This window comes from Heterodontus francisci, chromosome 12 (genome assembly GCF_036365525.1).
Source record: "Heterodontus francisci isolate sHetFra1 chromosome 12, sHetFra1.hap1, whole genome shotgun sequence".
Classification (NCBI taxonomy): Eukaryota; Metazoa; Chordata; class Chondrichthyes; order Heterodontiformes; family Heterodontidae; genus Heterodontus; species Heterodontus francisci.
In genome coordinates, this window is record NC_090382.1 from 58,040,386 (window position 1) to 58,066,297 (window position 25,912).

Genomic DNA, 25,912 nt, shown 5'->3' on the forward strand with positions numbered 1-25,912 from the left:
TTTACTCCTCAGAACGAGGTCGGTCCACTCTGCTAACCTAGGCTTCACTGGATAGCTCTTTTAAACTGCTCGTTGGTCCCACTCTCTCTCCCTCCTTCCAGCAGCTGCTCTTTTAAACTGCTCGCTGGTCTCTCTCTCTGCTTCGCGCAGCTGCTGCTCTTTTAAGCTGCTCGCTGATCCCACTCGCGCTCTCTCTCTCCTTCCTGCCACTGCCCATTTGATGTGCTCGCTGGTCCCTCTCTTTCTCTCCTCCCTGATGCTCTTTTAAACTGCTTGCTGAATGTTTGATCTCTGTCTTGGAAACAAAGAAGTCAACAAACTCCTCTTGCATTTGTTATTAGAGGTGAGTGTGCAGGGAGTAGGGGACAGGAGAGAGGGGTTAATAGAGACAGTTGGTAGTGGACAAAAGCAGCCCTTAAGAACAATTCTACAGCACTGAGCCATTTTGGCAGAGGAGAGTGAAGCCTGGTAGAGTTCGACGTGGTCATGTCAAATCTAGCAATGGTTGGCTAAGGCAGCTATGCACCAGGTACACAAGTTTGTGCCTCGTGGATTCAAGGGAATAAAGATGGAACAGCGTCAGGAAAACAACTGGGATAGGAGACAGGTTTTGCTGGGAACAAGGCAGAAAAACATGGAGGTGAGGAATGATTGAGCAAATTCACAACTGCAATGGTATCATGGCAAACAGAGGGTTAAAGGCTATGGAGAACAAGAGTGCAAGATCTTTTTCCAGTGCAGACACAAAGAAAGTGAGGCTGAAGGAGGTAAGGCTATATGGGTAGTGAGGAATATAGGGGGTGACTAGAGATTGCCTTCTTGGTAATCAAGCCCATCAAGTAGCAATACCACAGGAGATGGTGAGGTCAAGGGGAATACGAATAGGAGAGCTTACATGCAAGGATAGGTTTAGAGAGGACAGGAGGACAATGAATTCAGCAGAGAGGAATGAGCGCTGAAATGGAGATGGAACTATATGTACATGCATATCGGTGGATAGCTGAGGATTGGGTTGTTTCCCCTGTTCAAAATGTGATTGTAACTTTGCACTTGCTTGCTAGGAAATGGACATTTATTTTTATTTTCCAGAAAGGGACCAGTCAAGCAGCTGATTAGTATTGTGTAGAATAGCATCAGTGTACAACTTTTGGAATTGTGGATCAAGAAGACGCGAGCACTTGTAGCCTCCAGCTCCTGCTTTACAATGAACCTCTGCATAGAAAATTAAGATATCGACATGGCATCTGAAAGTCACAGGTAAAGGAATATTAAAAAATTCTAGAGATGCGCTCCTGCTGGAAGTAGATGATAAGGTTGGTCCACATCATGCATGGCATAAAAATTATATATTGCAGCTGGTAGCGGAGTGTCATTTATATAAGATTCCAACACAGTTCTGTGGTACGAGAAGGCTACGGAACTGATGATACTCAAGTAGGGAAGGAGAGAAATATAGTAAAAAATACAGCGTTCATTTAAATATCAAATGCAAAAGAACTTGCATTTATGTAGCACCTTTCACATCCTCAGGATATTACAAAGTGCTTCACAGCAAATAAATTAAATGAAGTGTAGTTGCTGTCACGTAGACAAATGTGGCAGCTAATTTTACACAGCAAGGTCGCACAAAGTGTCAACAAGAATAATGACCATTGACCTGATTTTGTCGTTTTGGTTGAGAGGTGAATGTTGGCCCAGATACCAGCAAATCTCCGCTGCTTTCTTTAAATAGTGCCATGAGATCTTTTATGACTACCTAAACAGACAAAGCCTCGATTTAACATCTCATCTGGAAGATGGCACACCTCTTACAAAGCAGCATTTCTTCAGTAAAGAACAGATGATATGCTCCATTTAAGGGTGGTGGTGGTAGGGGTGGCGATGTCTTGGAACAGGAAAGTGTTTTTATCATGAGATGATATGCGTTGCGGGGCGGGGAAAGGGGCGAAGGCGACACTGATATTGAGAGGTATAAAGTAAAGAGCAGATTGGAAGCCCTCTGGCCCTCAGGGAAGGCATATTAAAAAGGGGTAGAAAGCTGAAGGTAAACAAAGCTCCGTGCTGATGGAGTTGGCTCAGGAGATCATGAATTCCCATACTTACATCTTCCAAACTCATTGAAAACAGTTATCAGAAAGAAATAGAACTAGCAAATATAACCCATCTTTAAAAAAGGGCAAAGATGAACCCTCAAATTAACACCATTATGCAGTAAGTGTGAGATTTTCATGACGAATATCATATGGGATCATCTGACTAGAGATCCCCTCAGAAGGAAGAGATTGTATTTCAACAATTTACTGTAATTCACTGAAGAAGTTACAGATAGAAGTAGAGGTTATCAATCTGAATCCAGCAAGAAATTTAACACTTATCTACATAATAGATTGATTCACAGAGCGTGTGCCTATAGAGTTGATGGCAATGTATTTGGTTGGACTGACGCATGACTGAAAGATATATAGGTGGGGAACAGTTGCCAGTGGATTCCCACGGATTGGTGTTTGGACCATTGTGATTTTTATTTTTTTTTTGTAAATGACTTAAAAGGATGCAACATTGTCCTAAGTGACTAAATTTGTGGATGACATCAAACCGGGTGCAGTGCCTAACCAATGTGTGAAAATCCAAAAACATGGCAGATGGAGCTCAACATGTATGAGTGTGTGCTATGAAGTTAGATAGAAGAAACAAGAATATAGATTACTTATTGAATGGAAACGTCGAGATAATAGGGTAGGAAAATATGGATCGCCATTAAAGCTGACAGTTGTGATTTATTATATAGATCATAGTGAAAAAAGCAAATAAATGCTGAGTTACACAGCTGAGAGTGTGACTTACAAGTTTAAGGAGGTAATATTGAAGTTGGCGAGGCTGCATTTAGAAGTCTGCATTCAGTTTTGGTTCCCATCTTACAGGAAAGATGTAGCATTATTGAAGGTATTCTGAGGAGGATCATGAAACTGATTCGTGAACGTAGAGGGCTAAGTTGAGACTTAAGAGTGAAAGGGTACTTGATCATTTTAAATTTTCACGAATTGGAAAAGTTGGCTCCAGGCAAATTCTGTCAGGCACAGGACTTGAGGACTACGGGACACCATTTAAAGAGTATCAAAAGAAGTCAGTGATTGATTTGTAGAAAGTTTAAAAATGTGATGGTAGAACAGAAAACCATAGCAGATTTAAAAAAATTTATTCCTGTTAGGAAAGGACATATAAGGCAGATAGTTTGAGTCACGGTATGCAAACTGGAGAGATTTGGAAGGATAGGCTTCTTCACAAAGCATTACTACGAAATGCCACAAATCAATGGAGCAAATAAATACCTATGAGCCAATTTTAGATTTTATTCAATTACATTTGAATTTCTTGCAACTAAGGACATATTTCAAGGACCCACTATTTTGAAACAGTAATGTTGTACCCAATGTAAAATAGAACACAGCAATCACTGAAAGCAAGATCCTCAGCTACATGTCATAATTCATCAAACCAAGATAGCAAATTTTAGAAAGAAACATATCTTCCGAGGATCTTGCCAGTAAAAAGTGGAGGAGAAATTTAGCGCTCTCATATTTGAACATGGATAGAAAATATCATTCCTATCAACTTAGTTTCCCACTACTAGCCAGGCCTGCAGCAAACTGCCTCAAGAAGCTGGATGTCTACCTCCAATATGGCACTCACCTTCTCCTGTGATGTGCTGGTGTGTTGCACCGTTCCCCTGAGAATCGTCGCTGGTTGAAAGGGGCTGAGGGAGGCCGCCTATTCACTGTTATTTCCCATGGTCGCATTGGTGGCGTCTGGGGAGGAGATGCACTCTGGATCTCAAGGACAGAATGAGAGAGACGCCGGCGTTTTGGACTGGGACTGTCGTCACTCTGCAAAGCCCAATGCAAGAAGAACAGATGTAATCTAAGCACTACTGATGCTTTTAAGACAGACATGGGCAGGAAAGGCGATTTAAACAGCAACATGAATTGAAGAGAAGTTTTCACTGGTGGTGAATTCTGACCATGACATTACAGAATTAAAGAAATCAGCCACCTACATTAAAAAGCAATTTAAAAACACAGAATATCTGGCGCCACAACACATTCTACTTCAGGTAAATGAAAGATGTGCTTGAACCATTGTCTTGCCTTTGTGTAACTTGCATACAAGAGTAAATCTAAGATGCCAGGACAAGTCAGCATTCTACAGGATGGGGAATGGAATTCAGACTGAGCCACAGATTCCTGTGATTTAATCATTTGGCACTTTTCCACTCAAAATTAAATTAGGTTTTCGAACCAGAATTAGTAACAGGTGGAGTGAGATGTCAAAAGCACTTCAATTGGAGTAAGTCTTTTCAGTAACAGAAGCAGCAATAGGAAAATCTTCTTTGTCAAAAATGTCTGAAATTTGCGGAGTTACAATCACAGTGCAAAATGCTGCCACGTACAAAAGGTGGGAGAGAAACTGGGGAGCTTGGCTCAAGGACGCAAGGAACAGGAAGAGGGGATTGGGGAAGAGATGGGAACTTGTTGTGGAAAGAAATAGGTGGCTAGAGCTTAAGAATGAGCAAGGAGCTTGGTAGCACTTGGGAATGCACTTATAGTAATAGAAAGATAATTATTTGTCAATGTATGGTTCTGCAATTTGGATAATCGAAATGAAGATATAATTTTCCACTGTTTCAATGTAAAAACAAGGCCTAAAGAAACTCCACTCTTTCGATTTTAATCAACTGAAATATTTCAGTGAAAGGGTGATTTCAATTAAGCAGCTGCAAGTCACCATATAGTGCAAGCAGTGATATAGGGAGAGGAAGCAGGAATTTATATATAGCCACGGCGTATCTTTTTTTAATGTATGCAATTTGATTGAAATGTGCACTAAAAGAGGGAAATTTCAGAATGTGCATTTCCAATTCAATGAAATGGAAATTTTAATTTCCAATCTGCTGAAACTACCTTCAGTCTTCATGCCAGTCACTGGTACAATTCTCTTCCCAAGTTATTTTTCATCACAGAAAAGAAGGTTCATTTCTGTTTTCTTTCTATAATTCCTGACACTGCAGCAGTACTGAGCCTCAGCTTACCATTTATTTTACTGAGTATAAAGTTAGTTCTTATTTCACCGCTGCTGGCATCTGCTGATTTCGTACTATACATTCCTGCTATCTGATTTTGAAATAAGCTTTTCTCCATACTGTAACTAGCACATTTTAACATGTAAACATTTTGAAAAACATGCTGGTATAGAATCTCAAAATTAATTTTACAGATTGTATCCTGCTCATCTCGCGGTTCAGCTTGAGATTCTGGAAAAGTATACTGGAGAATTTTCATTACTCTGTGGACCCTGTTGGCCTCTATGCATTCATGTTCTCTTTCTTCGACAGGCTTTTCAAAAGTAAGTCTGGCATCATCCAATACCAATTTGCCAATTAATCCTATTTTCTCAACTTCAGTCGGCTCCACCACTTATGGTTTTTAAAAAAAAGTCCACCAGCTACCTGAATACCACTCAATCCTGGAAGTTACTGCTCACATCAAGAAATTCAAACATACATTGCTGATTTCCAGAAGCTGGACACTTTCTGTCAATCCTCAATTCTGTGGCGGTTTCCGGTTATGGCATGATCCACCCATCTTTACATCCTCTAACACAGGAATCTCTGACATCTCAGTGGAAAAGTAATTGCTTGAAGCAGGTGGGTTTGCATACAGGAGTAACTTTATATGACACGACAGAAACATACAGGTTTTTTTTTAAGCTATATATTTTGCTGATCAAAGTGAGGTGTGCAAGCACTGCAAAATGGAACATTTCCTATTAAGTAAAGCTGTCCAACAATGTGCTTCAGCCCCAATAAAAAAGGACTTCTTTGTGTACCTGCAAAACATTTCCCACACCAGCCAACAGGCAATCCATTGCCTATCTGAGTGAGACTGACAAGTGGGGTCAGTTCTCTGGTGTGGACCTGTGGTCACTAGGAACTGGGTTGAATCTGGCCAGATGCGTTTCACATCCAGATTTTTGTGGTTAACAGGCAGAGGAGACAGGCTTTAAATTCACAACAGCTCAAAATTATATCCTTTATGAAAATATTACAATTTACTGGCAAATAGATCAGCATATAAAATACACAAGTTCTGTTTTAAAAATAGGACAGTTTTGTTCCAGTCAGGAGGATATACTCTATTACATAATGCCGCATAAGCTGCAAGGGGCAAGCATTTAAGTTTCCACAGGTTTTCAATAGAACACTCAATTAAAACAGAAATCACTGGAAATAAGTCTTCTTAAAGCCTTTGTAAAGTTTTATCAGAATGAGTAAGGTCTGAGAGATTTGGACTGAAATTCAGAATCTATCCATAATTAGGATATACTAGAGTTAAGTCTACTTATTAGCCATCTTCAATAGCAGCATCACACACAGTAAAACAGCTGGAGTTGTTGACAGATTCAACATTATCAGCAATATAAATAGTGAACCCATATATAATATATACACTCACATACACAAGGGATATACAGGCTTTGAAATGTGATCGCATCTGAAAATGTGCAGGCATGGGGTGGGCTACACACACCAGTTCACGTGGTTGCTGAAACTACATTAAATTAGTGCCGTCAGATCATTATAAGGAGTCGGGTGTGCAGCAGGAAATTGTGTTTAACTGATGGAACTTAAAAGGCAACCAGTACCTCTTAAAGGAAAGGTGCACTTCGGCTAAAGACGGTCAGGAAATGCAGGGAAAGGTCTAAAAGGCTAGAAGAGCAACTGACAGGGTCCCAGGTTCTCGGATGCAGTTTTGGAGGCTGTCAACAGAAGGAGAATCCTGTTCCCCACCGGGGGAGAGGAGGAGGGTGATGGTGGAAAGCTATCCAGAAACACCCCTGTTGCCAGTGGGAAGAGGTTTCAGTGAAGGTTAATGCCAGGAGCTTAGCTCCCAGGACTTGGCAATAGATGTTCAATGACCTCTGCAGAGCTGTCAAGGTAAGAATCTTAACTATCTCCTTAAACCTTCACCACTTGCAGCCACACTATTCAAAAAATTCAGGAAGGGACTATTATTTAATTGGAAAAAAATGAATGTTCATGGAAATGATTAATAAATTGAAGCTATCGCAGCAATGCTCGGTGGCAGTGAGTAAAGCAAATCAGATGTTGGGATGCATTAAAAGATCAATATTGAACAGAGATAGTCTGGTAATCCTGGCACTTTATAAATCATTGGTGTGACTGCAATTATAATACTGGTTACAGTTTGGTTGCCACAGTGCAAAAAAAATTGCAACTGTTAAAAGGATACAGAAGAGAGAAACTAGAATAGCTGAGGTAATGAGGTATTGGTTTATGAGGAGCAATTCTGTAAATTGAGCATGTTCTCAGTGGAATAGAGAAGACTGAGAGAATGATATGATTTCTGTTTTTAGGATTCTAAAAGAACTCAATCATGTAGACCAGAGCAATAGAACCAGAGGACATGGCCTGCGTTTGAAACAGGGTAAACTCAAAACAAATCTGAGGAAACAATATTTCAGTGAATGAGTGGTCAATCTATGGAACAGGATCTGTAGGGAGACTGGAGCAGTTAATATTGATTCATCTAAATGCAAGTTAGACAGATTTATTTCAGAAAGTAACATTTTGGGAAACAGTATATAAATATTTTGAAAAATGACATTTGGCATGTTTTGAAGGAACAGGTGACTTTGGATCTACAGTTCTCAGAGGTTTTTCTTGTGCCATGTCTTGGTCTGTTGCAGATTAATTGATAGAGATTGATTGCAATGGTCAACAACTTCTTTATCTCTGAATCATGCGACTACCAGGATGATAAAAAAAACTAACTAGATGGAGCTTGGTCTTCTTTCTTCCAGCATTCCCTATGTTTCCATCCTCCATTTTCCTTTACTCTCATACAACATTTCACTCCACCTCCTCACACTACTTCTATCTGTGCTATAAACTTTCTATGATAATATGCATTGGTTTAAAGTGATAGGAAGAAAGATTAGAGGAGATGAGGAAATGATTTTTTTCACCCAGAGGGTGACAGGTCTGGAACTCACTGCTCGAAAGGGTAGCTGAGGCAGAAACCCTCAACTCATTCAAAAGGAGTCTGGATATGCACCTCAAGTGCCGAAATCTGCAGGGCTACAGACCAAGTGCTGGAAGGTGGGACTAGACTGGGTGGATCTTTTTTCGGCCAGCACAGACATGACGGGCCAAGTGGTCTCTTTCTGTGCTGTAAACTTTCCGATTCTACGATACTATGACAACCCTCACTTCGCCACACCTCACATTTTGCACACAATATCTGCACTATTTGACCACAGCAGGTACATTCTCAAAACACCTTAGGCCGTCACTAACAAAGTCTTCTTTCTTTCTTGCAGAGAATGTTGTGGAGGATAATGATGTCATTGCACATCCTTTCCCTCTGGAAGAATATACTGGCCACCACAGGCAGGGCGAGTATCATGGCAAGCGGTAATGGTGGAGGCAACATATTGTAGGGTTTCTTCACACCTCATCTTCTTTTGCCCTTCGTGCTTCCATCCCAATTTACACACACTGCCTGACAAACTGCAGCTGCTTTCACTAGCAACTCATCTCTCTCTGCTCTCCCTTTACACCAAAGGCTAACTTGTCCCTTTCTTTCATTCCAGGCCTAGTGCTGAAAATGTCTATGTCCCTGTGCCACATCAAGACAAGGAGGGCAGCCTAATGGAAGATGCACCATTACTCAATCTGATCCCAGAGGAAGCTTTTATATACCATCTTTCACAAACTCTGGATGTCCCAAAGCAACTTACAGCCAATGAAATACTTTTGAAATGTAGTCAATTTTTCAGACAATTTGCTGGGTTCCATAAATAGCAATAATGTTAAATGCTCAGATAACCTGAAGGAGGGGATGTCTTCCAGTTCAGCTGAGGACAAAAATTAAGACTTCAGGAGACCAGCAATGAGAAAACTGCTTACTTCACAAATCCGATAAATAAAATATTGGAGGGCCTGCCAAAATGATTCAGCACCACGGCTGGAAGTATGAGTGAGGATTTGTCTGTGTGGTGCTTTCTTGCATGGCATCAGCACTGTGTACTCAACCTTGGAGAGTGTGGCCAAACAACTGACATGCAGACCCTGAGCTCTAACTCGTGCTCTGCCTTGCAGAGATCAGCCGAGCAAAGTGTCACTCACCTTCTGTCTGTTCTATTGCAGCTCAATGGAAGTGATGAGCCACAACCTCGTGTAAGTGGCAGTGGAGCAAAGGGAGCAGCACATGTTGCCTACTCAAAGGATGTCAATGCATTTGCTTCCTTGTCATGCCCTCAGCACATACCAATCACGATGCAAGAAAGCCAGCTGGGCAGACTGCTTGGGCAGCAGCTCAAGCGCTACAGTTTGAAACTGAACCCTCAGAGGCTTGAACACCCAGAACTCGTCAACCACAAACATCTCAAGGGACCTCAAATGAGTAACAGCAGCTTTGCTGAAGTCAATGGGGGGGGGGGGGGGGGGAGGGGGAGAGCTCCTCAGAGTTGGGTTAAAATTGGGGCCATAATGTACAAAAGTAAAATGCAGCCCATTGACCATGACTATTACAATAGAATTGCACCTCTCTGGTTCTTACAAAACTGTAAACATTGAGCTCAGCTCTGTTCTAATGGGATAATTGTTGCAGTGAGAACACTGACGTCACTGCAAAGTGCACTTGGAACTGCAAGCATCATTCTGTAAGAAAATTCGCCCTCTCCAGCACAGGTTTTGTGCCAATAGGATGCTGGTGGATATAAATGCTATACACCACTAGGATCCTCTGCCTGAGATTTCTCTCGCCTAGCAATAGGGATACATGTGTGATGACTTGAATACAATGGTCCATTTTTCTGATTTGCAACTTCAATTTAAATAAATACTCTCAAGGACGCAGTACAAGAATCCCACCCTACGCATCAAAATCACAAATCAACTTTTTATATGACTAATAGCCTGTACAGCTATAATTAATTATATAAAGCGGAATCTGGCATGTACATGGGAGTAATTGGCTACAAAAATTACTGAACAAACCTGACTACTTTAAGCAGTCTGCAACACTCTGGGGTCCAATGCTTCAGACTAATTTGAGTAAGAAAGGAATGCATAAATAAAAAGGATCACCCCTGCCTGAAAATGGGTTAGCGCAGCTTTGTCCTTATAATAACTGGTCCAATTATTTAACATCTACTCAGTAACACAAACAGACATAGCTCCAAGGTGATTTTTTTTTTGGTTCAGATATAGGATTAAAGAGTCCTACCATTCCACTTAACACAATTGGTCACCACCTCATAGCCACACACAACAAACCCAGCCTCGGTAGAGCTCTGCATTTTTCTGAGTAAGTTTTAGCACCACAGTTTGAGCTTAGTTACAATTTAACATGCTCCAGTACAAGGTATTGCAAACCCTTGGAGTTAGTACAGTGGTACAAGACACCAGACCGATTAAAAGTTGCACCATGGAAGTTATCTAGCTTTTAATAAAACAGGAAGTGAATCCAAAACTACTTTCAATTAAGAGTATTAGTTGTTCACACATACATGCAGAGTACACAAATAGCTTACAATGTCACTGTACAATTATTTCCCATTTTATGTGCATTTTTAATGATGTTTTATGATTTTGAGATGTTTTATTTGAACAGTCAGCTACACTCATTTACAGAATAGTTTTTGATCTGGAAGAAACATTGAAAGCGTCTTCATTTTATTACTTTCCACTGTATAATCACAAATTTTGTTGACCAGCACATAAACACAAGCTACTTGCAAACAGGTGCTGCTTGGGAACAGGGAGGAATTTATTACAGTGACATCTCAATTCCTAAGTAGGGTTGCACAGTAATGCTGCAGAATGAAAGCATGCACTGGCTTGGAAGAAACTGTGTCTCCAATTATTCACAATGTTCTTTTCATGAATATGCACCTCGTGAGATGTGCCACGCAACTGTTGTAACAGTATTATTCATCATTACAGGAAAAATATTTCACAGACATGCTGGTCATTAAGATTCTAGCATCAACATCAGATACACGAATGAGAATCTTGAACAGAATCTGAGGAAACAGCCTTGGCTCCAATGAGTATCAGGATTCCATTCAATGGCCCCTCCAAATATACTTTCATCGGCCCCTCGATCTTTGCGAAGGTGGCAAGTTTGGAAAAATAAATGTGACAGGTCTGCCAGGCACTGACAACAGGACATAAAGTGTCACAGTGGTCACTCTAACTACTTAAAGATTCTGCTTCCAGTAGTTTTTGTAGCTTTAGTATATGTTCGGACAATATCCTGGTGGGTACCACTTCATTCATGTCACATCCTACCCTGCCCTGCCAAAAGATATGTCCACACAGTCACCCATGCCCTAAATGTAGGTCTGTACATCAATTAAAGCCCTTGACCATCTTGAAGGTCGAACAGCAGGGCAACTTGTAGCACACACGCACATGGTTATCATGCTGGAGGGGTTCACATTTATTCCTATTACATTATAATATAAATATTACATTATAAATAGAATATATAAATATTGATAGATCAGTGGAGAGTGTCGTTATTATACCATACTTGGCTTCACTGTACAAGGGAAACAAAAACCATCAGCAGATTACTGCTCAAGGCTAAACCCACGCTCTCCCCCCCCAACCAACCTGTGCCAACTTTATTCCTTGGTATTCGGAAACTGAAGTGGTATCTACAATCAGTTTATTAGCCTTTTCCATCTCATCAAACCAGATGTATGAGGAATCATATGCTAACTAAAGTCAACTCAAATTCAAGTCAGAGCTCAAGGATGGTTGGTGTGGAAAATGAAAAATTCCCACTGGTGCAGCAGGGTCTGCTCTTCTGCAATTGTGGTTATGGCTAAGGCACAATATTAGTGCAAATAGATAAATTTACTCTAACTCAAGATATGCAACCTGAAAATGCTCAATGTTGACACCAGATACCCAGAATGGGAACAGGCGTAATTTCTCAACACTGAAATTGCAATGTATGCACAGCAGTTATCACAACAAATATCTATTTTTGGAAGTTGTTCTCACCTCAAACTTTCATTACATAACATGTAGTAGTACATCATGCTGAAATGGGCACAGAAACGAACTGCCATGGTGATTTGTTAAAACCAAACCAGTGTTAGATGAGGAGTTAGCACTCAGAAATTTGGTGGAAATCTATTAACAATTGAAAATTTACTGAATGTTTAGAGGCATGATCAATTGAGATGTCTGTTAAAACCAAGGATCCCATATGCTTTTTTTTTATATAAATAAAGGCACAGAGTACAAAAGCAAGGAAGCTATCCTAAACCATTATAAGTACGAGTTGGGCCCCAGCTGGAGTACTGTGGCCAGATCTGGGCACCACACTTCAGAAAGGATGTCAAGGCCATAAGAGAGGGTGATTTACTATAATGGTACCCAGGATGCAGAACTTATGTGAAGGGACAAGAGAAGCTGGCATTGTTCTCCTTCGACCAAAGAAAGTTAACAGGAGATTTGACAGCAGTGTTGAAGACCATGAAGCGTTTGATAGAATAATGAGAAACTGTTTCCAGTGGCAGAAGAGTCAGTAACCAGAGGACATAGAGCTAAGGTAATTGGCAAGAGAACCAGAGGAGACATGAGGGAAAAAACTTTACGCAGCAAGTTTTTTTTAAATGATCTGGAATGCGCTGCCTGAAAGGGCGCTGGAAGCAGGTTCATAGGAACAGGAGTAGGCGGCCATTCACCTGTCGAGCCTGCTCCACCATTCAATTAGATAATGGCTGATTATCTATCTCAACTCCACTTTTCCACGCTAACCCCGAATCCCTTGATGTCATTAGTATCTAGATATCCATCGATTTCTGTTTTGAACATGCTCAATGCTTGAGCTTCCACATCCCTCTGGGGTAGAGAATTCCAAAGATTCACCACCCTCTGAAGGAAGAAATTCCTCCTCATCTCCGTCTTAAATGGCCTACCCCTTATTCTGAGACTATGTCTCCTAGTTCTAGACTCACCAGCCAGGGGAACCATGCTATCTACATCCACCCTGTCATGCCCTTTAAGAATTTTGTAAGTTTCAATGAGATCACCTCTCATTTTTCAAAACTCTAGAGAATACAAACTGAATTTCCTCAATCTCTCCTAAAACAATCCCGATTAGTCTGGTGAACCTCCATTTCACTCCCTCTATGGCAAGTATATCCTTCCTTATATGAGGAGACCAAAGCTGTACACAATGTTCCAGATACAGTCTCACCAAGGTTCTACATAATTGCAGCAAGACTTCGTTACTCCTGTACTCAAAATCCCTTGCGATGAAGGCCAGCGTACCATTTGCCTTCCAAATTGCTTGTTGCATCTGCATGCTAGCGCTTTTATTGACTCATGAACAAGGACACCCAGGTCCCTTTGGACATCAACACTTCCCAACCTCTCACCATTTAAGAAATACTCTTGTTTTTCCAACCAAAGTGGATAACGTCACACTTATTCACATTATATCCCATCTACCATGTTCATGCCCACTAACTTATCCTGTCCAAGTCCACTTGAAGTCTCCTTGCATCCTCCTCATGACTTACATTCCCACCTAGTTTGGTATCAGCAGCAAATTTGGAAATATTACATTTGGTCTCTGTCACAACTAATACAGATTGTGAACAGCTGTGGCCCCAGCACTGATCCTTGTGGCACCCCACTACTAACAGCCTGCCATCCTGAGAATTCAATAATAACTCTGAAAAATGAACTGGATAAATACTTGAAGGGGAAAAAATTTATGGCTATAGGGAAACAGCAGCAGAGTGGATCTAAATGAACAGCTGTTTCGAAGAGTTGGCACAGGCATGATGGGCCAAATAGCCTCCTTCGGTGGTTTCCTAGATTATTTGTTTCATCAATAAAGGAGGAAATTACATGTCAATTTTTATCACAGTCCAAATGTCTCGGTTTTGCTGGGGTGCGTCTTACAGGAACCAGAGGCCTAGGCGAACTGCACATGCCAGTATTGTAACCGGGATTTCAGTAAAATGTTCATACCAAATGCAAGTGCACGATGAAAATCACGCACTCTCTCAATAATCCAACCTAGTTGTGACAGAGAATATTTTGAGGTAAACAGTATTACAGCAACATGCTAATAGTTGCAGGTTTGTCACCAATGGTAATAATAATTTGAGGTAGTAAATCATTACAGGAAGGGTAATATAGCACCACATTAAAGCATACTGGCTAACATACAAACTTTGCTGGTAATGAGAGAACGGAATCAAGAAAGAAAAAGAGGGGGAGGCTGTGCTGGAGAAATAATAGTGTGATAGTAGAGCGGGAGCACGAGAGATTGAGAGCGCAAGAGGGGTGAGAGCAAGTGAGAGAAAACATTAGGGAAAAGAAAGGAAAGCAGAGAGGAGTAAGAGAGAGAGAAAATAAAAAGGAACACTAACACAAGATCAATACCTCTCCTTCCTCAACCTTTACCAATGTTGTCATGAAGGATGGCATTATGCAAATTAAAGAATGCAGTACAGAAACCTATGAATTTTCCACAAACTAAAGTAAAAGAGGATTAAACTGGAAAGCATTGGAGAAACTGTATGTAGGCATTAAAAGTGACTGTTCTGCTTACTGAAACAAAATACTTGAATTCACTGTACTCTGCCTTTATCCTCAAAGCTTCAATAAATACAATAACTGGATTTTAATAGGATATCAGTGACTGCAAATCTTATTGCGTCTTTATTGTCTATGTGTCAGTTCAGCTAACAATGCACATGTTCCTATATTTAACCTACAGAAAAAAACACTTCCTCAGGCTGAGTTTTTTTTTAATTTTACTGCTCAGTGTAATTTTCTTTTTAAACAAAACATTTAACACTTTTAAAGCTATGAAGTACGACGACATCTCTAAATTTGCTGTGTTGGGACTAAAGATCTACGTGCACAGATGAGATTTCACATATTCCACCACAGATTTCAGCCTGTACAGGAACAGGGAGCAATCTGCACACTTTCGCAATCACATACATTCCATGACATGGGCATGGCCTTCCTGTACATTGGTCAATGCCACTACTTTTGCAGAAATTACTGTTTTGTGTTTTCATACAAAACCAACAGCTTACATTTATATAGCATCTGTTTAGAATGAGACCATAACTGCAGCCCCGTCCTCCCAAAAAAAATAGGTAGTTAACTGGTTTTTATGTGCATTATGTTGCTGGTCAGTAACATTAAACTAAACTCATGTGCAGTTTCATTTATGATGCTTGCGTGAATAAAAATGTAAGAGTCATTTCTAATAATATTGTTATGACCTGCAATGTTCAAAATTGCCTCATTTATAAATTTCTGCAAAGGCAAGAATGCGGAGGAGGGGCAGAGGGAATTCTAGAGCACGAGGCCAGGCAGCTGGAGGCACAACCGTCAATGTTGGGATGAAGAGAGAATGCACAAGAGGGCAGAGTAAGAGATTTATTTTGGGGTGGTGGGGGCGAGGCAGTGATTGTTGGCCACAGAAATAGAGAAGGGTGAAGGAACTTAAATACAAGGATTAGAATTTTAAATTTGAGGTACTGGGGGACCAGAAACCAATGTTGGTCAACAAGGATAGGGGTGATGGGTAAACAGATCTAGTGGTAGATATAGATAAGCAGCAGAGTTTTGAGTGATTTGGAGTTTATGGAGGGTGGAAGATGGGAGGTCAGCCAGGAAATCACTGGAATAGCGAGAGCTAAAAGGTGACAAAGGCATGGATGAATTTTAACTTCTGAAGGGCTGAGGCAGGGGTGGAGATGGATGGTGTTACAGAGATGGAAGTAGATGGTCTTTGTAATGGAGAAGACATGGGGTCAGTATATCAGCTTGGTGTTGATTAGGACGTGAAGATTAGGATAGCCTGGTTTAACCCCCCTCAGTAGCTGGGGAACGGGATGAAATTTATTGGCAAGGATACAGAGCTTATACCAAGTCCAAAGATGATGACATTGAGGTTCATCTAAGACTAGATTGCAGATGAGCAGCCTGACACCAGTGTTCAAGTCAGAGAGAATGTGGAGAGAGGCAGATGTACATGTTAATTCTGACCTCATTTTGCATCATGTAGATAAAGGAGAGGACAGCTATTTGGAAGACTCCAGAGGTAACAGTAAGGGCAGGAATAGAAGCCATTGTGGTAGATATCAATCCAGTTGTAGCCAGAGTAAGAGTGGAAGTACAGTATATACCACATAAAAGTCGAATTTCAGAGACCATTTTTTGAGGCTCAAGTTTGTGGGGTGGCGGGGGTTAAATTTTACACAAGTAATATTTTCGAGGGGTTGAATTCCATGCTCATTTTGAGTCCACAAAATAAATGGCCAATTGATGTCGAAAGGGTGAGGGGGTTTTCTCTCGTTTTTATTATCCAACTTGTATTAACAAAATAACCACCACCATGGAGACAGACATAATTGTGATTTGATTTGCCAGCATATGAAAATTCATGGGAGTTTCGTCCATGTCGTCAATGCAAGCCAAACTCCAGCCATTCTTCTCTCAATGTCGGAGTACGAATCTGTGGAATTCGGTGATCTTGTTGTCAAGTTCAGCAGGTAGACGCTCTGAAATCTTAGTCTTTTGGCAAAGTACTAAAACGTGTCTCTGCATGAACCTGGTACACCATCCAGCGCTGGCCTTGAAATTTGCTATACCTTCTTTGCTTCTTTCAGGGCATAGAGTTGGATGGATGTGCAGGAAACTATGAATCCATTCTGGCAATGCTCACTGACCCATTCTGCAACTTTACTATCTAATTGCGGCCACTTGCTATGCTTTCCCCTGTGGCATCTTCATAAGCTGTGTGGAAAGCTTTCTCCAATCTCTGACATTCATCTGATACTTTGAAATCTCTTGCTGTCGCACAATTATTTGTCTTCTCTGCAAATGCAACCACTTAAACTGCGCTGTGCACTTGTTGTTCTTCCTTTATGCCATACTGACAAAATGTGGGGATCCTAGCTGAACGTTTGGGTATTTATACTAGTGCACAATTAGAATGTTCTGTCTGTGCTCTGAAAGTTAAGGTTGACTTTTATATGAGACATAGGAAAAATTCAAGATTTCTTGGTCAAAAGTCATGGGTTGACATTTACACGAGATGGAGTATATATGGTAAGTAACGGCCATCCCACTGAGCAGGGCAACAAAGTGAGGCATTGAAGAAGAGTGGTGTCAAAGGTTACAAAGAGTTTGAGGATAGATAATGCATCAGCCAATCACAAAGTCTATCATTTGCGACACTGATTAGGCTATTGTGGTAATGCGGCAAAAAGGGAACCTAATTTAGGTGTGGCTAGGTGAAAAGACTTCTGTTAGAGGCGAGGGTTTGCCACCCACAAGTTACGTTCCGGTCAAAGCCAGGATATCAATGCAATCCTCCAAAATAGGGTCGCGGATGACAAGAAAATTCTTCGCATTTTTAGCATGCAGGTAGCCCTTTGCAGTACGTTCACTAGGAACATACCTCATTCTAAGGGTACTTGGTGATGATGTCATTATGACCTTCTCCATTCCACTTTGAACCAGGGTTGGTCTCCTGGGCTTGATTGTCAAGGAGTGAAGGATGTACCAGGTTGTGGCATTAGACTGTGATGATATATAACTCCCTGCTGCTGATAGACCACAGCATATTTCATGGATGCTCAAGTTTGAACTGCTGGAGCTGTCCTCAGTCTGTTCAGTATCAGTCCCCCTGTATTGTGATAGAATGTCCTCATGTTAAAAACACTATCTTCACAGGGACTGTACAACGGTCACTTCTTGCAATGCCATCATGGACAGAGATGTCTGCAACAAGTAGGTTACTTGCTCAGTAGACTAGCTATATCCTTCAGGACGCTGCCAGCTCAGTCAATGGTCGTATGACTGAGTCACTCTTGGCAGTGGACATTGTGATCCCCCATCCAGAGTAAACTTTGTGGCTTTGCTTTCCTCTGAGCTTTCCTCAAATGATGTTTAACATGGAAAAGTATATTAGCAGATGCAGTATAATGTGGGAAAATGTGAGGTTGTCCACTTTGGTGGGAAGAATTGAAAAGAATATTATTTAAACAGAGACTGCAGAATCAAATTAGACAGCAGCTGTTGGAAGAGGACTTTAAAGGGTTGACAGGGCTGAAATTACTGTAATTTTATCATGGTACAATGCTTGGGTCTTCACAAATAGGTTTGTCCAATTTTCTTCTTATTGAACATCATAGCGATTGTTTGCTAGGTGACTTCAGACAGCATCAAGTCAAACCTGTAGCGCGGGACTAGAGTCATATGGAGAAGGCTGGCTTCCTTCCTTGAAGAACACCGGTGAACCAACTGCGTTTTAACAGTCATCTGAAAACTTACACAGAATTTTTCTGGTGGTAACCCACATATTATCATAGGATTTGAACTTTTGGCTTCTAGTTTACTCGCCCAGTACTATCATCACCAAGCTACCAAACCACATGGCACTGGTTGTACTCCCACTGAATTTGGGGCTGCTACTGGCAGCAGTGCTAAAATAAATCCAACAACCATTTGCATGAACTGTCACCAGAGGATCATTTCATTGATAAATCTTTGGATCAGATACTTCCCCTGTAAATGGACTGTCATCTGCAGTTATGTCTCTCTCCAAATTGCTGCTGATGTTTCCTTAACTCTATATAACTTGTACCTGGCAACCTGTCTTTATTGTGGCAACTGGTTGATGGCACAAAGACCAAGGCTGCTGACAAAAATAGAAAATGCTCAACTGATTTTTATCATCTTCTCCTGTTAGCAATCATGCTGATAAACTTTAATTAGTTTGATAGCAGCACTGGGCTTTCATGCCCCCCCCAAAAGTCAAATTGCTTGCCAAGGTTCACAATCAAAGCTTCCAATGGGCACTTGGGTGAAGTATTGGAGGACAACCAGCACAATTATATCATACCCCAATAAGAGGTCAATGCTTTCAGAAGATGAGTAGAGGGAGAAAATTAGCAAGAACAAAAAATAGCAAGATTGCTTACCGAGGCTAATAATGTGAAAATGAATATAATTGTAAAAATAAGTAAGATTAAGGATGACAAAAGGTGGCCAGATTCAATAAGGGCAGACAATACAGTTGCATATAGAAACCCAATATGCAATTTATGAACTGCAATATTACATTATAGATATAGATTAAAATACCATGGCACAATAATACAGAGAGAATGGAAAAGTAGTTTGGCCACAAAGTTCTTAGCAACCTTCCACAATAAACCTGTGGGCTTTAAACAGTGTTCCTTTTGCCTTATGTGGCCTATCCAGTAAGGTTGTAAACTACCTTTCTTACTTTCACTTATACTGGCATGATCATAGAAGACTGAAATTACCAACAATACCCAGAAATATTCTAGTTGGTACCCAAAATTAATGATTTATTCTTTTGTCTTTTTGATCATTTTAGTTTCTCCCAAGAACACTTGGCTGCCCTTATTTAATGTGGCCACATTCCTCTCTCTGTTCATGTACTGGTCTGGAAGGTTAATCATGGACCTTAATTAACTCAGACCTGAAAAGTCTTAATGCCAATGCAGCACCACGACCACTCACCTGTGCTTGCCACAAGTTCACTGCAATCCTATCATAGTTCCTTGGGGGTTCTAGTGTAATGAGAATTGATTCAGGATAAATTTGTGAATCGTTTTGGCATTCTCAGCAAGCTGGCAGGTGCACTGGGTGAGTCTTGCATGCATTTGGGGATCTATGCAACCCAAAAGAGGAGACTGCTTCTTTTGTAAAGTGAACCATATAATTCAAAGTACCACACATGCCTATTCCTGAACTCATCAATGCAGTTTGCTCGAGACCCAAAACACATTTTCATTATGCACTAATCACACATACAGTATCAATTTGCTGTTTTATAAATGTAAAGAAAAACTTGTATTTATATAGCATCTTGCATGACCACCGCATGTCTCAAAGCACTTTACAGCCAATTAAGTACTTTTGAACTTAATGCGACAGACAATTTGTGCAGAGCAAGCTCCGAGCAACAATGTGATAATGGCCAGATAATCTGCTTCTATTTTGTTGAGGGATAAGTATTGGCCAGGACAACGGGGATAACTCATCTGTTCTTCTTCAAAAGAGTGCCATGGGATCTTTTATGTTCACCTGAAATGGCAGACAGGGCCTCAGTTTAACATCTGGTCTGAAAGAGAGCACCTCCAGCAGTGCAGCACTCCCACAGTGCTGCACTGGCGTGTCAGCCTAGATTTTTGTGCTCAAGTGCTGGACTGGGACTTGAACCTAGAACTTTGTGGCTCAGAAGTGAGAGTGCTCTCTGTATTCACTGGAGACTTTTTTTTGTGTGTGCGCGCATGAGGGGTGGGGGGGGGGGGGGAAGAGGAAGAGACAGAGAGAGAGAGAGGCAGAGAGAGGTGATACTTCCATTCTATGATGCAACAAATTCTTTTCAATTTTGCAACAGACTACATGGGAGCATATATCTCACTCAACGACTTCCACAAACAGACATTACAACCCATGGCTAGCGAATGCATTACAGTGCACACTTCAAGAACAGAAATCAGACTGAAACAGAAAATGCTGGCAATACTCAGCAGGTCAGGCAGCAGCTATAGAGAGAAAAACACAGTTAGCGTTTCAAGTTCGTGTGACCTTTCATCACCAGCACTTTCTGTTTTTATTTCAGATTTCCAGCATGTGCAGTATTTTGCTTTTGTATTAGAAATCAGACAGATCCAATAACAAGATTCAACTGAAGCTGTCCTAAAAATAAATAGGGATCCATGTAATCAGCTATATTATGTTTTACTAGTTCAACCATTCATAATCTAGAGGGATTAATCAAGGATAGTCAGCATGGCTTTGTCAGAGGAAGATCATATCTAACAAACTTGATTGAATTTTTCAAGGAGGTGACTGGATGTGTAGATGTGGGTAAAGCAATTGATGTAGTCTTCATGGACTTCAGTAAGGCTTTTGATAAGGTCCCGCATGGGAGATTGGTTAAGAAGCTAAGAGCCCAAGGGATCCAGGGCAATTTGGATCCAAAATTGGCTTAGGGGCAGGAGGCAGAGGGTGATGGTCGAGGGTTATTTCTGCGATTGGAAGCCTGTGACCAGTGGTGTACCGCTGGGATCGGGGCTGGGATCCTTGCTGTTTGTAGTGTACATTAATGATTTAGACGTGAATATAGGAAGTATGATTAGTAAATTCGCAGATGACACGAAAATTGGTGTGGTAAATAGTGAGGAGGAAAGCCTTAGATTACAAGACAATATAGAAGGGTTGGTAAGATGGGTCGAGCAGTGGCAAATGGAATTTAATCCTGAGAAGTGTGAGGTGATGCATTTTGGGAGGACTAACAAGGCAAGGGAATATACATTGGGAGGTAAGACCCTAGGAAGTACAGAGGGACCTTGGTGTACTTGTCCATAGATCACTGAAGGCAGCAGCACAGGTAGATAAGGTAGTTAGGAAATCATATGTGATACTTGCCTTTATTAGCCAAGGCATAGAATATAAGAGCAGGGAGGTTATGATGGAGCTGTATAAAACATTAGTTAGGCCACAGCTGGAGTACTGTGTACAGTTCTGGTCACCACACTATAGGAAGGATGTGAATGCACTGGAGAGGATGCAGAGGAGATTCACCAGGATGTTGCCTGGGCTGGAGCATTCCAGCTACTAAGATAGACTGGATAGGCTAGTGTTGTTTTCCTTAGAGCAGAGAAGGCTGAGGGGAGACATGATAGAGGTATACAAAATTATGAGGGGCATAGATAGGGTAGATAGGAAGAAACTTTTTCCCTTAGTGGAGCTGTCAATAACCGGGGGTATAGATTTAAGGTAAGGGGCAGGAAGTTTAGAGGAGATTTGAGGAAAAATGTTTTCACCCAGAGGGTGGTTGGAATCTGGCACACACTGTCTGAAGGGGTGGTAGAGGCAGGAACCCTCACAACATTTAAGTATTTAGAGGAGCACTTGAAATGCCATAGCATACAAGGCTACGGGCCAAGTGCTGGAAAATGGGATTAGAATAGACAGGTGCTTGATGGCTGGCATGGACACAATGGGCCGAAGGGCCTGTTTCTGTGTGCAAAACTCTTTGACTCTTTGATTACGTGAATAGCCTTTTCATTTTCAAAAAGCTGCCGCTACAGTTAGGTGTTTTAGGACATAAAAATACTCAATAAAAACAAACTGAACACAAAAATACAACAGAGAAAAATGATATTATTGCTGTGAGGATTTCTAGCATTTTCCATTTTTTAACAATTGGATGCCCCTTCTCTTCAAGGAAGCTAATGATGTCAAGTACAGTACTAGGATTTCAGGCAATTAGCAGAAATTCCACATACTAGTTGGTGGGTGCTCTTATTATAGAGCGCTATTGCATTCTTACAGCAATACTGTGAATATCTTTTGTGCAAAAAAATATTGTTTTCTAGAGTGTAAAGTTCTTGCAAAATATAAAGCAGGCCGAAATTACAATTCAACATAAACAAACATAAATGTGTTCAAGTTCAGATTTTCACCAAAAGTTGCCTTTCACCACGTTTAACTAAAATAAGGCTATAGTATGCTTCAGAAGTCATCTTTTAGTGTCTAGAGTACGGGCTAAAGAGTAGATGAGTATCTTTTCTATTTGCTCTAAAGCAGTTTACTTATTGCATACTCCCTTCCAGATCTTCCAGCTTCCCACATAACCCTAACAAACATGTTTAATATTTTAACCCCTTTCATGCTCAGGCATTACATAAAGTGTATAAAATATAGCACACATGTACAACTTAAATGATGATTTAATAGTACTATTTGCCATTAATGTGACAGATGAGGTTGCTCGTTCAAGCAAAGGTGCTTAATATTTGAAGTCGCAAGACTGAGTCGCAAGTTGTTTTCTATACAAAGGCACTGACAATCCTTGGATTTCATTTCAGTCAGTGATGAAAATCCACTTTCACAGATAAGTTGTAGAAAACAGTACCAAAACCTTGACAGCCCTGACTGACAATTTGGGCAACTCTGCTCTCATTTAAACCCAAAACATCCTGGCAAATTTAGTTATTGTACAACATATACAACCAAAAAAAAAACGATTTAGTTCTGAACTCAGTTAGACTGGACAGATACCAGGCCACTGAAACTACAGTGGTGTACAGTAATTGGAGATGAGGGCTCTGTATATCATTATCCTTGCGTTCGGATTAATACATCTCAAAGTAAATTAACTATATAACAAATTCCCAGATTTTTAAAGCTTTGTCTAAGTGCCTATTATAAAAATGCAATAAATAAATACATAAATAAAATTCACTGAGACGTTAAACTGAGGCCCTGTCCATCCTCTCGGAGGATAAAAGCTCCCATAGCACTGTTTCGAGGAGGCAATATTTATCGCTCAATCAACATCACAAAAACAGTTTATTTGATCATTATCAGATTGATGTTTGTTGGAGCTTGCTGTGCGCAAATTGGCCGTGTTTCCTACATTACAACAGTGACCACACTTCAAAAAGTTCATTGACTGTAAACGCTTTGGTATGTCCATTGGTCAAAAAAGGTATGATATAAATGCAAGCCTTTTTTCCCCCTTTTTATTGGACAATTTCTGCCATGTACAACCAAACGATGTCTCATGTTTCACAGTTTGGGAACTCCTGCTTAATATGATGCAAATTACATGTATAATCACAGAGACTGCAATGTCACCATGAAGCAGCTTCTGCTCCATTAAAATGCTGACAATGGTGTGTCAATGAGGGCGAACAGCACTCATATTAGATCACATTGAACTGGAGTCAGAATTCCAAACCACAGAGACAATGCTTCGACACCCGAACTGCAGTCTTCTGCAGTTTACATTCAGAAAGGGAAGATAAGCGAATGGCTGGGACACAATAATGATATCATTTGACCAAGCTCCCCCATTCTGCTGCTCAAAGCAGACCATCATTAAAGACTGTGTTTGCCCAATTAAATTTTAAGCTTCCCAGTAAGAGAGCTTTAAATATCAAGCACTTTCTTCTGGTGAATGCACTCCTGAGCATCATTATGGCAGTGCACAGACGTTCTGCTATTGCAGTGTCTAGGAGCTTCAGATACTAAATCCTACAAATTCAGATCAGGTTTTGGAGGTGGCAGCATTAATCAACTGATCCCAAAGCAAAATCAAATTATAAGACTATAGTATTTGTTCTTAGTTCAACTTTGCCTCAGTAGTAACTCTCTTCTCAGTCAGAAGATTCAAACCCCACTCGAGAATTAAACATAATATCGGCTGGCCCTTCATTGCCGTACTGAAGGAGGGCTCCACTGTTGAAATGCTGTCTTTTGAATTAAACATTAAATTGAGACTCCGTCTGCCCTTAGTTGGGTGTAAAAGATCTTATGGTACAGTTCAAAAGCAGGGGAGTTCCACAATATACTGATCAATACTTAGCTCTCAACTAGCACCACTAAAAGATTTTCTAATCATTTATCTCACTCCTGTTTATGAATCTTCCTCTGCGCAGATCAGCTGCTGCATTTCCTTACATTTCAACAGTACTTTATTGGCTGAAAAATGCATTTGGATGTACTGAGGATATGGAAAGGGTCATGAATGAGAGTTGTTTCATGCTTTTTATAAAAAAAGCAGTATACACTCAAGGAACTGGAATATCCTCATTCGTTTGGGCATGAGCCCACATTTCAGCAGTTAGATCAACAATTTAATAAACAACGGAAATGACTTTTGTTGGAAACAGAAAAGTTCACTCACACACCCTTCTCATGTTAGAGTTTAAGATACATCGTTGCAGAATAGAAAGAGGTTTACTCTGCAGCTGGTCTTAATGTATCCGGTCTAATCTGCAAGTATTTCCATTGGTGCCAAAATGGAAGTCTTCCATCCCCTAGCATTAAAATAAACATCCCTCACCTCGATAAAGTCAAAGTTATCATATATTTTAAAATAAAAGGAGCAACGGAAGAACAAGGATGTTTCCTCTCTCTCCTCTACAATTCCTAGTGCTATGGAAATTTACTATGCGGGACTAGAAAAGACCACTGTGACCCATCTGGCTGGCCCCAAAGTTCAATAAGTGTGTCACACCTTACACTTGCACATATCCGATTATTGATTTGCCAAAAGAACTATCCCGTTCCCTCTTCAATCTGCTGACACACTGCCTCCACTGTGTTCCTCTGCAGTCTGCTCCACACATTCACCAATATCTGTGCACGTTACTTAAATTGTTCAGATTCCTTCTTCTGCGCTCAAGTGAATCATCTGATCACAGAGCTTTTCTTCAGTCAAACAGTTTATTTGGGTGCAATTTTTCTCGGACCATTAGAATCTCGAAAACTTTGATGAAGCGTCCCTGCGCCTTCTTGTCTTTAATATAAACATTCCAAGTTTTCGCAATCTCTTCACTTAACTCGGGTGTCCAAACTCAGGCATCAGTTCAGCTGCTCTCTGTATCCTTCAAAAGTCAGGATGTCCCCCTTTTGTATAGTGATCAGAACTGTACAGAATGCCCCAAAGGAAAAGTGTGTTAAAAACTATTTTTCTTAATATGAAATAATTTATAAACACATTCTATTTCTGAAACTATTTTTCAAAACAGGTTCAACGTCTTATGGAAAGAGAATAAATTTGAATTTTTGGTTAAGGTTTAAAAATTTTTTTTACCCTGGCAAAGTTACACTGTAGCTGATTGTAGCTGCAAAAGAACACCCAACATCACAGCACATGACTGATCAATCATTGGCTAAGGTATAAACTGGAACACAGCCAAGATTAGCCCCCATTTTTAAATTCGGCTTTTAACTAAGTGGTGAACAATACACCTTCCATAAGCCATGGGAAAT

The 25,912-nt window shown here is 40.6% G+C and overlaps 1 protein-coding gene across 10 annotated transcripts in view; it reads right to left on the reverse strand.

The window, feature by feature from the left end:
• The window catches only part of rnf44 (ring finger protein 44), a 189,516-nt gene that overhangs the window by 46,372 nt on the left and 117,232 nt on the right, over nucleotides 1-25,912 (reverse strand). For 9 of the 10 annotated variants that reach the window (XM_068043488.1, XM_068043487.1, XM_068043491.1 and 6 more), the window contains one exon: nucleotides 3,691-3,884. In XM_068043488.1, coding sequence (XP_067899589.1) covers nucleotides 3,691-3,884 — 194 coding nt within the window. Of the gene's footprint in view, nucleotides 1-3,690; nucleotides 3,885-25,154; nucleotides 25,567-25,912 lie in introns of all 10 variants that reach the window. The other variant, XM_068043490.1, reaches the window with a different exon arrangement.